Source organism: Arvicola amphibius, chromosome 9 (genome assembly GCF_903992535.2).
Source record: "Arvicola amphibius chromosome 9, mArvAmp1.2, whole genome shotgun sequence".
NCBI classification, from domain to species: Eukaryota; Metazoa; Chordata; class Mammalia; order Rodentia; family Cricetidae; genus Arvicola; species Arvicola amphibius.
The window spans coordinates 115,209,226-115,225,888 of NC_052055.2; the positions used below are offsets into that span (position 1 = coordinate 115,209,226).

The following is a 16,663-nucleotide window of genomic DNA, read 5'->3' on the forward strand; positions in this document are numbered from 1 at the left end:
CTCAGTAACAACCAACCAGGGCAATGGGCAGAGAATGTGAACAGCGAAGAGAGGATGGATCCAGGATTCCCAGGAAACATGCGGCAGGATGCCCAGCATGACTAGTAATGAAAAACATTTGCATTTCTGTAGTGGAGAGTCTGGACCTAGCTAAGCCTCGAGTATGCTGGATAGGTGCCCTACCACCACATTGCTTCCAGGACAAGAAAGACATAGTTAATCATGGCCATATATCAGGTTGTGTCCACAAAGGGAGATATAAAGATAACTGCATTGTTGCGTGCTTCCGATGTGCCCTGGGTACTATAACAATACCATATACACCTGAAAGCCCCAGGTCTTCTCCTAGTGTGATCCCTCTGACCCACATGCTGGAAATGCTGTTGTGAGCATCATATGCGTGGGGACGACACATGTTCTGTATTGTTGCTGTATGTGTGTGTATCCAGCTTTGGAAAAAAAAAGCAAACACAAACCAGTGGTTTTTGGTTTAGGGATGTGATTCGGTGGTTGAGCATTTGTTCAATGTATGTAAGGCCCTGGGTCTAATCCTTAGCACTGATAAAACAGATTTGTGGAGGTGTAGTCAGTGCTAGAATGATTAGTTTGCCCAAAGGCCCGCCCCTCCCCATACACATAGCAGAACACAACCAAATAAACAAACAAAGCACAGTTTAATAAAATATTTCCACTGAATTAAAGCCCTGGCAGGGTCTAGCTAGAGAGTGTGGAGGTGATGCCTTTATCTTTGAGCATGCACCTCCTGCCCAGTAGTTTTCCAACTCTTATAGTATCATCTCCCTGTCCCCAGGAAAAGAAAAACCCCAGTGGTGACCTGCTCTGGGCTGAGGGGACCATAGGATCCATTGCTAACCTTTCTCTTTCTCCTAGATATGCCCTTCGCTTTTTGTACCCGCGAGAAATTGCCTTGGACAGAATTTGCTGAGTCGGCAGAGGATGGGCTCACCACCAGGTTCTGTCAGAAGGTGACACATGAACTGTGCTCCCCTGGGGGTGGTGGCGGGCAAACCCACACAGGTTGTTAGCACAACCGCAGCTGTCAAATGTGCCCTTTCACTGTGGAAAATGCAGCTGTGCATGTTTGGCCAAATGAGATTAGCTGGGACTTTGACACTTTCCTCGCTGTGGGGTCTCCTTTGCTCAAGTTCCTGGTTTCAGAGCTACAAGACCTCTCCTTGACTTTATTTGCGGGCAGAGCTGCAGCCCAGGGAGGGATGGTTCAAAGTGACTTCATGGAAAATCTGGCAAATGGCAGCGCTAGCACGCAGGGCTAAGTGACATTTATCTTTTCTAGACCTTTGACCGCCCCGCTTGCTGTTTGTGTAACTCAGCGAAAGCGTCAACACACGGTCTGTCTCATGGTGTAGGAATTGGTCTTCAGTTTTCCTGATGAAAACTTTGTGACACGCATGATCTGATCTCAGTTATCCAAACTGCCCGGAATAGTCAGATGTCTGGAGACATGAGGGGGAAAAGCAGTGTACGAGGATGAGGAAAGAAGGGGGGTGACAGATGTAGGGTGCAGGGATTCCATGAGGGGTGATCAGAATGTGCCAAAATCAGCCTGTTGTGACAATTGCACAACTCTGGAAAAATGCTAAACACCAGTGATTTATACACCTTGAAAGAATGATTCTGTGCCATGTGAATTACGTTAGTAAAGCCGTTATCAGAAAAGCCCGTGTAGTCAAGGGATTACTGGGGAGGAGTCCTTGTTCTCAGCTCTAAGAGCAACACTTGTTTCTCTTTTCATTCAGACTTTGCCCTGTGCTTAAGAGAGTCTGGGGCAGAGCCGTAGCCACAGTGATTTTTATCAGGACAAAATGGTGATTCTAAACATCCATTCTCTCAAGCTAGGGGGAAAGCCTCTCATGGAGCTATTGATTCATTGTTGTGGTAAAAGAAAGGGGACCCGGTGAGGACTGTTTCCATCAGTAAGCCTAGATTAGGGCTTGAGGGAGAGTGTGATTAGAGCTGCTGCCAGGAAGACTCGTCAGCATCAAGAGGGACCAACGTCCTTCATTGAGGTCACAGGTAATGGTGGCTTAGGTAGTGTGGAGGACAAGTGACCATCTGAAGCTGCTCAGTCAACAGGTCCTGATGTCCATATTGGAGACAGAAAGAATTTAGTGGCTTGAATGTGTTCCCTGAAGTTGGTGGGGTAGAAATATGTAATATGAGTGTTGTCAGAAGACATATTATAATGGTGGTCAGGTTGTGAGGATTAAGCTCCTGTGAGTGTTTTTCTTTAGCTCCAGAGTGTTTTTCTTTTAACAAAAGCAAGTTCAGCCTCTTCCTCCTCTCTCGCCCCCACCCTTGGATGATTCCACACAGAGGCCCATCAGCTGCTGGCTGCTGCTGTTGGACTGACTTCCTTGGGTCCAGAACGCCAAGGACAAATCTCTGTTCTCTATGAGCCACCTGCTTTCTGCTCTTGGTGTCAGAGCACCAAAGAGACTCAGTGGCAAAGTACTTGGTATAGATGAGAGGAATAATGATGATTCATCTCAAATCTTTTGGAGAGAGGGTCTTTCTCTGGGTTTCGTGGCCTGGAACTCACTATGTCACTCAGCCTAGTCATAAACTCATAATTCTCTTCAACCCAGCCTGCTAAGTGCTAGGATTACAGGTGTTAGCTACCATACCTGACTCCGTTTTATTTATCTTTAAATATCTTCCATTTATTCTTTGACAGTTTAGTACATGTATACAATGTATCTTGATCCAAAGCTTCCCCTCCCATTCCACAGTACACCCCCTGTCTTAATCTGGGTTTCTATTGCTGTCAAGAGACACCATAACCATGGCAACACTTATAAAGGAAAACATGTCATTGGGGCTGGCTTACAGTTTCAGAGGTTTAATCCATTATCAAGGCAAGAAGCCAGGCAGCATGCAGGCAGACACGGTACTGGAGAAGTAGCTGAGAGTTCTAGATCCTGACCCACAGGCAACAGTAGGAGAACTGAGTCCCACACCGGGCATAGTTTGAGCATATAAGACTTCAAAGCCCACCCCCACAGTGACACACTTTCTCCATCAAGGCCACACCTCCTGACAGTGCCAAGCATTCAAACACAAGAGTCTACGGAGGCCATCTATTCAAACTGTCGCATCCCCCAACATGGCCTCTTCCAGCCTTTGTGCCCTTTCCTTGGTTAGGGTAACTCAAGAATCCAACTCATTGTATGAAGAATGTAAAACTTACTACCCCCCCATGCTTTTGCCTATGTGTCCCCACTGCTGTACCATAGACCATCAGACTTCAGTACCAAGCACTGTATCCATTAGAGAGTCTCCTGGTGTCTCTCCCCTCCAGCCCCTGAGAAGCACATTTTACTTTCTATGTCTGTGAATTTCATTACTCTAGGGTTTCTTTATAGGTAAAACTTTATATATTGCATTTTCATAGGATGATGTCATTTAGCATAATGCTCTCAAGGTTCATTGGTCTTCTAGCATATGATAGGAATTCCTTGGATTACATGAGTGGATAAAAATCTCATTGTCTTCAGACACCACATTTTGCTCAGCCCTCCGTCTGATGGCGGAGAGTAAAATTGCTTCTACCTCTTGGCTCTTAATGATAACCGCTAGTGCGTCTCTGAGTATGGGTTCATCAGTTCGTAGACCTGTCTCACCGAGTGCCTGCCTTCTCAGTCTTTTGGGTGTAGATGCATGAATGGTACTGTGTCACGGTTCTCTGTTTAACATTAAGGAACTCCCACTAATTTCCTAGAGTGCCTAAATCACTCTATAGTCTCATCCCAGCTTTGTACAAGGATGATTGTTCAAATTCACACCACACACACACACACACACACACACACACACACACTCACACACAGTCTCACTGTGTAGGCCTGGCTGGCCTAGAACTCACTGTGTAGAGCAGGCTGGCCTCATGAATGCTAGAGTTAAAAGTGTGTGCCACCACATCTGCCTATTGATTATTCTTGATAACCAGCTCTAGGTATCAAGACAACGCTGACATTTAGTACTTTTTAAAAAAAAACACTGCTTTAAGTAGTAGCCAAAAACCAAGTCTAATTATTTAGGAACATCGCTAAATTCCTCTCCAGTTTTAAAAAAAAAAGTAATAATTCACCTGAAAGAGGAACTTCATGGTTTTCAATTCCCCAGCTGGCAAAGAAGCACAATATGGTGGTGGTGTCTCCAATTTTGGAACGAGATCGAGATCACGGGGGAGTTCTGTGGAACACAGCTGTGGTGATCTCCAATTCAGGAGTGGTCATGGGAAAGACCAGGAAGAACCACATCCCCAGAGTGGGTGACTTCAATGAGGTGAGTGCCAATCAGAGTTCCGTGGGCCTTTCTCGGGGGGGAGTCCTGTGCCAGAGGCTGTGGCATGTGATGCTGCAGGGCAGTGCCGTTGTAGGGTCCAGAGAGTCAGGTAGCACTGCCCTGCATCACATGGGCACGAGGTGCTTAGAGTCCCAAAAACTTTCAGCAGCATGGGATTTACACATACATCGTATGCATGTGGAGAACTTAATTTGAGTTTCTGCAATATTCCCTTGAGGTAATTAGTTCATAAGCTAAAATGCAAATAAACAGGGCACAAATATAAGATTATTCCTATGAGCCCTACTAAAGGGGCTCTGAGTTCCTAGGCAACCATGATATAATCCTAGTTTCAGTGGATGCTGTTCTTTGTGACTTACATGGTATCTCAGTTAGCACATGGTCCTTTGGCTCACTGGTGTGAAGAATTCACAGAGAGGGACTGTTTTGATTGGTAAATACCAACTCACAAGTAGTGGGATGGTGGCTGAGGGCATTTGGCAGAAGAAAATGGACTCTATATAATGTCAGAATACTAAATCTGAATTTGAACATGACTGTTCAAGAGAACCAATAGTTTGGGGTGTGCCGCCCCCATCCTTAGCACCCACACTGCATCTTTGGATTGAGGATTTACGCTCCTCTCAGGCTGGTCAGCAGGGTGAGAAACCATCTTCAGGGCTACGGCGAAACAGAAGAGCTGGTGTTTCTAAGAAGCAGCTAGAGGTGGGGTGGGACAGACACACTCCTTGCTTGCTTACCCTGTGGTTAATCATTAGCTCCCTGCAGACACCCCTGACCTAACTAAAGCAGGATCTGCTCAGGGTCCATATCCTGGTTGCTATCTAACCTGGCCAGTTTTGAAATTAATGAGAGAAAGCCAAAAGTTCCAGGAGCAGATCTGTTTGGGACCCAGCCTGCCCTCTAGCATCCCTGAAACTAGATCTCCATCAAGTCCTGGAAGTGGCAGCCTTGGGGCTCAGGCAGGGAAGAGGAGGTGGGAGAATAAGGTTCCCATTCGCTTGTCCTACAGGGAACCCTCGGCAGGATACCAGGCTGCTGTGTGGAGGGCGTGTTTTACTCTCGGGTTTAGTCTTAGTCAGTAGGGAAAGTCCCAAACCAATTCAAGTGACATACAGTTTCCAAACAGGAAGAGTTGCCCTGGCTGGGTCTTTTCACCTCTAGCATTCTGTGTAAGGAGCTGAAGTCAGTCATTCAAGTTAACATTGACCTAACCACAACCTTTTCTTGTATCGTGATTGAAAACTTCCCATAGGTTATCCTGGAAATCATGTGATCTACCACAAAGCAGATATGGGTTAAGTACTAGGCCTTTGTGTTCTCCCTCTTGGGGTTGCTTTGTAATTGTGTCTGGGTTTTGTGTGTGTGTTAACACTGCAATTCTGGAACGTAAAATAGAGTCACACCCCAATGTTAATTTTAGATTGGTGATACTCACTTCTGCCGAGGCTGAGGAAAGCAGAGCTGTTTCCACTCTGGGGCACCAGCTTAGAACTCTTTGTCCTTTTCAGTCCACTTACTACATGGAGGGAAACCTGGGCCACCCCGTGTTCCAGACCCAGTTTGGCAGGATTGCTGTGAATATTTGCTATGGGCGGCACCATCCCCTCAACTGGCTCATGTACAGCATCAATGGAGCAGAGATCATCTTCAACCCCTCAGCCACCATTGGAGATCTCAGGTCACTGGTGGGAGAGATCTGGGGGGGAGGGGACGCTTTCTGGACCTCATTCACCACCTCAGGCCTGGCCAGGGTCAACCTGTAGGGTTCAGACATGGCTTTGCTAAAATACAGCGAAGTGATGAGCAGGTGCAATCACCAGGATGTCTAGATCGCCGCCCTGCGCCGCCCTGTGATTGATTGGCTGTGGCACATTTAACCAGTTTTTCAGTAGGGGGGAAATAGCGCTCAATGTGACCACTGCATAATCTGATCTCCCCAAAGAGCCATTCTACCATTGGCAGCAAGTTTTGCTGGGATTCTGAACATTGGGACAAAGATAATACAACCACCCATGACGGTCTGGAATCTCAAAGCCTGACTCCTGAGTGGAGCACACTGGGTGTCTGGCCAGCATGACCTCCGGACAAGGGTCTTCAGAATTCAGATTCTTCCAGGCCTGGAAGGAAGGGCAGTCCTCCAGAGTAGTGGGCCCAGAGGGAGTAACACTGCCCAAGGGCACAGGATAATCCAGACTTGATTTAACGAGTGGAAAGGTTCCCTTTAGTAGTATGTAACAGGAAGTGTTTGAGCCCCAGCTTCATCTCTAATAGAGGTCAGACTGCTTTGTTGTGACATCACTGAGGGCTGGAGCAGGTGAGTGCATGCGCATGAGCGGGGGTGGGGGGTGCAAAGCAGGGAGTTGGCTGACATCGCCCACGTGGCTGAGATTATGCCATGTCTCCCTTCCACTTAAGCTAAGCGTTGGGAGGTTTACAGGCCCATTCGTCAATTTTCTCATGGCTGTGAATGAACGGCTCACAAGACTCAAAGAGAGGAGGGTTTATTTTGTCTCATGGCTTGAAGGTTTAGGACATTATGACGGGGAAGGGAGGAGGAGTTTGAGGTGGCTGGTTAGTTAGTCATCTCAGTCAGGAAACAAAGAGACATCAGGGTTGGCACTCATCTGGTTTTCTCATTTCGTACTTTTTATTTAGTCTAGGACCCCAGCTCATGGTTTGAGGCTTGCAAGGCTAAGGGTGTAGGGTGGGTTGTTTTTCCTCTCAAATATCTGTGGAGATGCTCACCAGAGACTGTGTTCTGAGGTGATTCGAAATCCTGCCAAGCTGACAATGCAGAGTAGCCATCATAAGTCCGTTTACTGTACTTGACACTCAAATACATGACTTTTAATTCACAACATTATACTGCTGGTCCTCGGGCCTCAGACCTATCTTATACTGCGGTTCCTTCTTGTCTCAACAGTTCCAACATTGCTCAGAAATCCAGAGTCTCTTTTGAGACTCAAAGATATCTGTGAGTCTCTGTGGGGTGGGGGAGAGGATCCCAATTCCAATATACAATGTCACAGAGCAAACATTCCCATTTTAAAAGGGAACCTAACAAGGAAAAGCCAGACCAGGTAAGAATGAGGTCCAGCAAGTCTTAAAGCGCCATGTCTGGCTTCTGAGGCTCTAGATGACATCTCCTGAGCTCCTACAGTCTTGCATAAAATGGCCCTTTTAGTTCGACCACGTAGCCTCTCTCTCTAGCCAGCTCCTTCCCATGCCTGCAGATTTCTTCCATTGATGGCCCACAGCCCCCACATCTCCAGTGTCCTGGGGTCTCCATAGCAACTTAGGTTTCATAGCTTCATTCATTGGCCTTTAAAAGCCCCATTGCAAGGAATCTGACCCAGCTACACACTGCCTGGCTTTCGTGTCTTTCTGGAATCTTGATGTAAGCTATCAAGACCCTGTAACTTTTGCATGTGCATGCCTGAAAATCCAATACCATGTAAACAATGCTGCCAAATTTTGTTGCTAACTTGACCCCCACCCCGCCTTTATACTACAGCCATGATGGCCTCTGTGTGCCTGGTGTCTGAATCTGGAGAAACACTTCCTAAGGTCGTGGTTTTCCAGCATAGAACCCTTTCTGAGGGCATTCTCAATTCAGTATCTTTCTTTTCAAAGAAATTTGATTTTTTTCTAAGCTGGATTCTGCCTCAAGACACCTGTGTCTTCCTCCTTTACTCAAGCATTCTCTTTTTCTCTCATTGTAAATGTGGATAAGAGCAGAGAGGAGTAACCACGCCAAAGCCTGAATGCTATGCTATCTTGAAATTACCTTGGTCAGACAAATGTGTTTTGAATTCGGCTATGTCCAAGATTCCAGCTCAAGTATATTGCCATAAATAGAGCCTCATTCTTTGCCAGAATCCAAAATGAATGGTGTCTTCCCTACTTCCTGATAGACTCTCTATACTCCCATAAGAGGAACTTTATGAACAGAGTCTTAGCCATCTGAATTTATATTAGCATTCAGGCCTTTTAAATTCTGACCGAAATGGCCCATTAACTCTCCTTAGACCATTCTCCAGCATCTCTGGTCCAAACTTCAGCATTCCCTCAAAAGGCCTATGAACCACATAGCCAGGTTTCTCAAAGCAAAGGCCCCACCTTCAATATCAGTGGCCTGAATAGGTACTTTTCTTGTTACTGGGACCTAAAGTCAGACAAGAAGTAAATAAAAGAAAAAAGGGTTTATTCGGAAAGTGTATGGTTCCGTGGTTTAGCCTGTGGCAGGGAAGGCACAACAGTAGGAGGGTGGGCTGTGCATCTACAGGGAGGAGGTAGAGAGCTACTGCTCAGCCACCTTCTTCCTCCCTCCTTTTAATTCTTTCTAGGACTTTTACTGCCCATGGCATGGTACTGCCCAAGTCTGGTTAAGGGTGCAACACTCCTCATTAAGTCTCTCTGGAAATATCCTCATATGTATCCCTAGAAGTGTATCTCCCAGGCGATTCTGAAGTATCATCGCAAGTTAAAAGAGCTCTAGGAATTTATGTACAAACATTCCAACCTGGAACTGCCTTCCTCCAGAGCATGATGGATGGGTACGGCAGGAAGTGCTGGCTTTAATTCTCTGGCTACGATGTCTGTGTTCTGTCCCACTAGGGTTGGGGTCATGGGAAAAGCTCTACATTCTCAATGGATTTGTATTCAATGTCTTCTAAATGTCAGAGGAAAGATTGAATTTACTTTTGCTTTGAAGCATGGTGCTCGTGTTTTGAAGAACATCCCTCCATGTTCAGAATTTTCCCAGCAGGCTCCCAACAGACCTAGAGTTCAGCTATCCAGTTGCTTACGTTAGGTGCAGATGGAGGTGTGGGCTGGGTCTAGAAAGGGTGCTTTGGAGCCAGAGGGCGAAGGGCATACTTTGGGTCTCCCCTCAGGGTTTCCACTTGAGAAATATGTCTCCTGGCACTTTGAATGTAGCTAACTGTCCATTGTCAGTTGAAAGGCAAGGTGGTCATTAGTCATTCGTCCACTAGGTCTTAGTGGAACCTTGGGGCCACCTCGTGGAGTATCTCCTCTCCTACCAGCTGTGTATAAGGCTTTTAGAAAGTGACTGGAAAAATGGCTTAGAGGATAAAGGTATCTGTCACCAAGACCGAGGACCCGAGTTCAGTCCCCAGGCCCACATGGTGGGAGGAGAGGATCGACTGCCACAAGTTGTCCCCTCAGCGCCAAATGTGCACATACAAAATAAGGAAATAAAATGTAACAAAACATTTTAAATACATTTGGAGAACTCCATCTCCTCTCAGGTTTCCCTAGCGGAATCTGAAGTCTACTTCCTGGGCACATGGGTGTGCACAGGCTTCTGGGTAAACCAGAGAGCTACCTCGTGTTATGTATGCAAAGGCCCTCCCCAGTCTGTTATCCCGAACCTTTCTTAGCTCCAGTGAAGCAAACAGAAGTAACCCAGTGTGACGGGCACATAATTCCTTAGGTCCACAGCAGCCTCGTTGAAAAATGACTGGTTTCTCCTTCCTTGGCTGAGATTTGCCCAGCCTTCAGCTTTCGAGGGCGTGGGGAGCTAGAAAAGCCTGTCTCTGGTCCTGGTCTCTGGAAGAGAAGGGTGCTTCGTGGGGTAAACTTCACGGCGTGAGTTCATGCCTTTTCCCAGTTAATTGTTCCTGTAGAATTGTGGTCGGAGGAAGTGATGTCAAAGAGAGAAAAGGGGCGCGTGAGACGTGAGCAATGGTGGCGACGGTGTTCATAACAGAGCAGCGGCAGCCACGGAGAGGTCGGGGTTAAGGAAATTTCAAGCTGTTTCTTCTCTGGGTCAGTGTCACTAAAATGGGCCATGGTGACGATAATGCAACGTGGAGATTTTAAAACACTGAGCCCTGAGAAGATAGATGTGTCTCCCACTATGTGTGTTCAGAATGCTTTGTGTGTGTGTGTGTGTATGCAAGGGTAGTCATGAAGGATGGAAAAAAAATGATAACAACTAGTTTATTAGGCTGATGGGATTCTGGGAAATTTTCTTAAAGTATCATATGATTATTTGTATGAGTGTCTGGTTTTCCTTTTTTTTTTTTTTTTTTTAAGTACAGTGTTAGGCAAACCCTTATGTTGTGTCAGGATTTCCAAGCCCATCCCCCATGGGCCACGCATTAGCTCCCTAAACCCGTAGCTCCTCTCTGATACCTACCAGCCTTCAGTTCGACTTAGAGGATGGCCTCCCTGGGAAGAATAACAAGGGTGGACATGACAGATGCAGAACAACCATGATGTGGAACTTCATCTTCATGACCATTCAAGCTACATCATCAGATGTTTTGGGGGAGACTGAGACTTAGGGTAAAGGCCGTCTGACCCCCAGTGGACTACGGCAGTGTGGGCTCTGCCTTTCGCTGGCTTTCCTTAGGAAGCTGGGATTGGTTAAGCAAGGTGTTGACAAGCTGGTCAGCTTGCAGATCGGTTGTCTTCAGGCTTGTCCCAGCTAGCTCAGGTGGGCGGGGTCCTCCCTGTGTCACCTGGACTAGTGTCGCCATGCCCAGCTCTGCTCCCAGCCAGGCTGCGTCTCAGAGCTGAGCTTGCACGGAGTGGCCGAGGAGTCTCCAATCTGCCTCCTCTCCCCCTCTCACAGCGAGTCCTTGTGGCCAATCGAAGCCAGGAACGCAGCCATTGCGAACCACTGTTTTACTTGTGCCATCAACCGTGTGGGTCAGGTACGCATCTGAGGTCCAGCTGGGGGGGTGGGCACTGACTGATGGCCTTGGGGAACCTCACCTGCCTTCTTGCTCTCTTTCTCTGCACACATGCCACAGACTGTAGGTTCCCAGGAGAAAATGGCTTCATCTGGTAGTTTTCTTCTGGGTTTTGGTCTCTTCTCATCCTGCCTGTCCTCTCCCCTCCCCTCCCCTTTCTCGCCGTTCTTTCCCCTCCCCTCCTCTCATCTTGCCTCTCCTCTCCCCTCTTCTCCTCTGCCCTCCCTTCCTCTCCTCTCCTCTCTTCTCTCTCTTATACAAGGTGGAGTGTTGCTCCGGCAGGCAGGCTGACCTCACATCCAATGTCCAGCTCTGAGACTTGTAGGTACCTAGCCTCTCCCAGCTCCATGGTTATGAACCCAAATACAAAATCAAGTCTTGCTTTGCCTGTCACACTCCTTGCTGGCTTCCTAAGGCGCAGTACTGGCCTGCTGAACATTTACCAAAGCTTGCTGATTGCCCAGTGAATGCAGACCAATGCCTCCCTTTAGCTGGTACCTGCTTGGGCTCCCTTGCCGCTCTTAGGCTGGAAAGACTGTCGTGGTGCTGCCACCTGGAGGTTCATTTTAGCCTTGCACTTAATTCACAGGAACGCTACCCCAATGAGTTCACTTCTGGAGATGGAAAGAAAGGTATGTTCATGGAGCTTCCAGTGGCTGGGCCTCATCTCCCATGCTCCACCTACTTCCTCTGGGCGGGGTCTGCTCCACAGCCTGTGCCTGCTCATTGGGTGCCTAGGAAGGGGCCACTGACTCTCCTCTGCTCCCTAACTGTACTGATGCTGTCCCTTGAGTCAGCATAGGTTGTCATAGGATCTGGGGTCCTCAGGTTGTTATGAACTGAAGGCAATTACCAATGCACGACTGCTAGAATTCCTCCACCCTGAGGTCTGGCCTCTCTACCCAAGAATATGAGCCAGAAGCGCCACTTCACTTACCAAAAGGGTGTTTCACACCGGACTCGGTGGGCCCCTCTCAGAAAGACACAAGAGGATGAACAGAACTGTTTCCATGATCCCTCCATCAGAAGGCCCAGGTGCACTCCAAACTTATAGAGGTTCCGATCCTAGATTCGTCCAAATGATTGACAGGCAGAGATGTTGGAAAGAAAGTCCTGGAATCTGTCTTAGAGGGACCACCTCACTCCGCTATGGTGGCCTTGAACCGTTCTCGGGGCAGGGGAGAGCGATGTGAACGGAACGCTATGCCACCTTCTCTTAGACCGGAAGGCATGAGGAGGGAGACTGGTACGCAGCAGATGCGGGGGGGTGGGGCGGTATGCCGGGTTGCTTTCTCTCTGCTATCCTGCCTCATGCCTGCCCTCCTTCTTAACCCACACTGTGTACAAACTCACACAGTTTGGCTGCTTCCCTTGTCCCCTAAAGCACACCACGACCTCGGCTACTTTTACGGCTCAAGCTATGTGGCAGCTCCTGACGGCAGCCGGACCCCTGGCCTCTCACGTAATCAAGATGGGCTGCTGGTCACTGAGCTCAACCTCAACCTTTGCCAGCAGATTAATGACTTCTGGACTTTCAAGGTGGGTCCTCAAGTCCCCTTCTGCCGCCCTGCAGGAAGCTGGAAGGAGGCTTCAGCTCCCCACTGAGCAGAGGGCCAGGACTCTGCTGGCTGGGGAGGATCCCCGGGTGGGATGATGCCCGAGCAGGGGCTATCAATAAATTCCCCTTTCATTTGATTTAGACTCTAGGCGCCCTCACACAGATTAATCTCAATTTCATCTGTCTAGAGAAAACAGTGGGTTGGCTTCTGTGATCCTTTTTCCTTTCCAGGCATTTGCACTTGTCACGAGATAAATGTGCCTGTCTGGTTCTGCCTGTGACCAGGCTCCAGTCTAGGCATTGAGACAATAGTGGGAACCAGGTCATAGGGATCTCTGCCTGGCTCTGACTCCTCCTTTCTCGGTTCCCTTGGACAAACCTCTCTGTCCCTAGGCCTTAGGACAGCCTCCAACGCTGCCTATGGTCAGCAGTCTGAGAGTGCAGTGCCTGCCCCTGAGACAGTGGTGGCCAAGGCCAGGACCCCAGGAAGGGCTCCTGACTGAAGGTTTGTTACACTGGCCTCCAGCAGTTCACAGAGAAAATTCATGTCCCCCTCTGTGTGACTGAATGGCTTTGCCATGTGTGACTGGAGGAGCCCAGATGTGGACTCTGGACTCTGTTCCCCATCTTGACCTGAGAGCGAGTCATTGGTTGTATTCCAGAGACTCGGATTCTCATTGGACAGACAAGGTGCTGCCCATGAGAAGGTCTGACCTCCCTGTCCTCTTCTTGGGCAGCTAGGGTGAAGGCAGGATTCCATTTCAGTCAGAAGTTGGAGCCATGAACGTGGCCAGCTCTTTTACCAAGTATCTCTGGGAGCAGCAAGCCGAGGGGTTTCTCTTTAGACCCTTCCTGGAGACACAAGCCTTCCCAGGGGTGCCCGTGTGAGCTCATCCTGCCTCAGGCCTGACCACACCTCCAGTCAGCTGGGCTGGGCTGTGTGAGTCATCTCGCATCCTTGAATTTCACTGGCATCCATGCTGAGGTCATGAGGCAATTACTTGTCTTTATTACTGTCTGAACTAACCCCGTTGATCCCCAGAATGGATATAGTTTCTGCCCCAGGGCTGCCCTCTAGTGGCCAGAGATGGTGGCAAAAAAAAGGAATAGATTTTTAAATCCTCCCCAGTCTGTATCTTTTGTTTTCAGATGACAGGGCGACTTGAGATGTATGCCCAGGAACTTGCTGAAGCGGTTAAACCCAACTACCGACCCAACATTGTGAAGGAAGACCTGGTTCCACCCCCTAGCTCGGGTTAAGTGGCTAAATTTTAAAATGTGTGCGGGGGTGGGGTTCAATACCCAGGCAGGAGGAGGATAGAATGGGCAAGCACATGGGGAATAACTGCTAATAATGAACACGTGATTTTTCTTCTGGGGACTTGGAAATGTTTGGGGATTCAAAAGATGATTCAACAACAATGAAAATCTATTAAATGTAACTGGATTGCACACTCTGAAAGAGTTTCGTTTTGCGTGTGCGAATTCTACCTCAAGCTAAGAAATTCCCAGGTGCTGGGGGCGCATATTCAGCGCTTTGAAAGGAGCAGGCTCAGAGGAGGATGGGAGGGGGGCATGCTTGGGAGTGAGCGGCTTTGACAGACTCCCCAGCTTCCCGCCTCTACTTGCCATCTGCGTCTATAATGAGACGCCACACGGACCAGGCAGACCTCAGGTTGAGTTCCAATTCCAAGTCGTCTCTGCTCCTACCCATTCTTCTCTCCTCTATCCTGGTACAGTCTCAAGGTTCCATCAGCTGCTTGAGGGTCAGTTTGGGAAAATGTGTGCTAGTGGGAAGAGGGTAAAGGCAAATGAGAGTCAGGGAGCGCACAGCATGACTGAACAGGTGCGTGGGCGCCGCCCTTAGGAAGAGCTGAGTTAACTAGCTACAGACAGCTTTTCAGGCAGGCACAACCTGCCTGAAGCGTGGTCCCATTGTGTTTCCCTGCATGGTCTTGAACTCTGAGGTTCAAACCACCATCCTGTCATAGCCTTCTGAGTAGCTAGGACTACGGGGATGTGCCACCATGTCCGGCAGTGTGTCAAGGTATCTTCCAAATGCAATTAAAGTTTATAGTCTGTTGACTGAGTGAGATCATGCCATAAAACCAAGGTGGACCTCACTCGGTCTGTTTACAGTGGTAAAGAGCATCCTTGAGCCTTCTGTCGGGAGGAAGGAGTTGTATATAGACAGCAGTTCCAGCCCTCGGAGAGAGGTTCAACCTGCCTCCCTGACAGCCCTCTGTGGCGCTATTAGACTTACCCAGCCAGCCCCACCATTGCTCCCTTCATGTCCTCAAAACGTCTCCTAATATCTACTCAGCCTCTGGCTGGGTCTAACTGCTACAGACTTTGATGCCGAAAGCAATCTCAAAGAACAGAATCTTAAGGATGAGCTTTCCTCTTTGGTTCTGGGCTTCTAGAATTCTTTTTTTTTAATTTTATTAATTTTTATTGAACTCTACATTTTTCTCTTCTCCCCTCCCTGCCTCTCCTCTCACCTTCAACCCTCTCCCATGGTCCCCATGCTCCCAATTTACTCAGGAGATCTTGTCTTTTTTTCTACTTCTCATGTAGATTAGATCTATGTATGCCTCTCTTAGGGTCCTCATTGTTGTCTAGGTTCTCTGCAATAGTGATTTGTGGGCTGGTTTTCTTTGCCTTATGTTTAGGTTTCTAGAATTGTATTCATTTGATTTGGTTTAAGGACATTAATGACTCTCTTTCCTATGGCAAACACAGAAGACATTGCTCATAGCATGATGGCAGCTACCACAAACAGATATATGTGGGGCAGGTCACCAGCCAGTGCCCGAGAGTCCCAGCCTGCCCTTCCCTGATGGCCTTCCCTGTGGGTCTCAGGCTCGCCTAACTCATCGTCACGACAGAAAATTCCTTCTGCTAAGTCTCTTGCTGTCTTTTATTTCTGTCCATTTTCTTGTGGGTCCCACTTCAGTTTCGACCCTGACTTACGATTAGGTCTCTCAGTTCCCTGCCTAGGTATTTGTATAATGGAGCCACGTGACCGTCCTGCTTTATGCTTTAGCATGGTGGTGAGAGAGACCAGATGGTTCGCGAAGGCCCCTGGCCACCGCCAGTGCAGTGCCTGTGTGGGCTGCGCCCCTTACACCAACCTCAGGTGCAGAAGGTGCAGCTCAGGGGTCGAGGGCTGAACCTGTAGTTGACCAGTGATCAGGGGTGGGAGGCAGTGTTTTGTAGTTCCATCCTTCCTGTTCCTTATCAGAGAAGGCAGTCTCATTGCCCAGTAGTTAACTTGTGTGAACAACCCCATGCTGGGGATAGGCGTCCCTAGGCAGCACCTTGGATGACAATGTCCAGTGGAACGGCCTGACCACGTTTGCAATGTCCTTAACCCTTCTGCGCTGCAGGGACAGCCGCCCTCGGACCTCAGTGTGTGTTCAATTGTCCCTGGAGATGTGGTGAACGCTCTGGTATGGCCCTTCAGCACCCAGCATGCATGTGGTTTCTGGAAGAGGTGTCTAAGCAGTCTCATACAGAAATGCGGAATTGAGACACACAGTGTTTTTTGATTACATCCACTCCTGTCATTGTCTGGGAAAGAACAGTCAGGCCTGTCTTCAGGGACGCTGACCCTGCAGAGGTGGGGGCTTCGGGGCTGGACCTGTGCTTGGAACATGGAGATGCTCAGTAAATGTTTGTTGAATGAGCCTGGGGATGGAGGGGTTTTTTTTATTTTACTTATTTATTTATTATGTATATAGTGTTGCATCAGATCTCATTATAGGTGGTTGTGAGCCACCATGTAGTTGCTGGGAATTGAACTTGGAACCTTGGAAAAGCAGCCAGTGCTCTTAACCTCTGAGCCATCTCTCCAATCCCGGGGACAGAGATTTTATGTCACCATTGCTGATGTCACCAGAGACTCAGGCAAGAACTGCATTGGTCCAGTGTCCACCACCTCTAGCCCTGCAGGTGCCTGCACCATCTTGGATGAAGCCTTTTGGCCCTGTTTCCCACCTCACATCACAGGTACTGAGGCTTTGTCTGGCAA

General features: G+C 48.4%; 1 protein-coding gene across 1 annotated transcript in view; it reads left to right on the forward strand.

Moving 5' to 3' along the window:
- The window catches only part of Upb1 (beta-ureidopropionase 1), a 29,150-nt gene extending 15,058 nt beyond the window's left edge, over window positions 1–14,092 (forward strand). The window contains exons 4-10 of the mRNA XM_038341161.1: window positions 892–986; window positions 4,165–4,326; window positions 5,859–6,028; window positions 10,952–11,033; window positions 11,662–11,704; window positions 12,457–12,611; window positions 13,780–14,092. Of these exons, the coding sequence (XP_038197089.1) occupies window positions 892–986; window positions 4,165–4,326; window positions 5,859–6,028; window positions 10,952–11,033; window positions 11,662–11,704; window positions 12,457–12,611; window positions 13,780–13,890 (818 nt within the window). The 3' untranslated portion in view covers window positions 13,891–14,092. The remainder of the gene's footprint in view (window positions 1–891; window positions 987–4,164; window positions 4,327–5,858; window positions 6,029–10,951; window positions 11,034–11,661; window positions 11,705–12,456; window positions 12,612–13,779) is intronic.
- The last annotated feature ends 2,571 nt before the right edge of the window (window positions 14,093–16,663 follow it).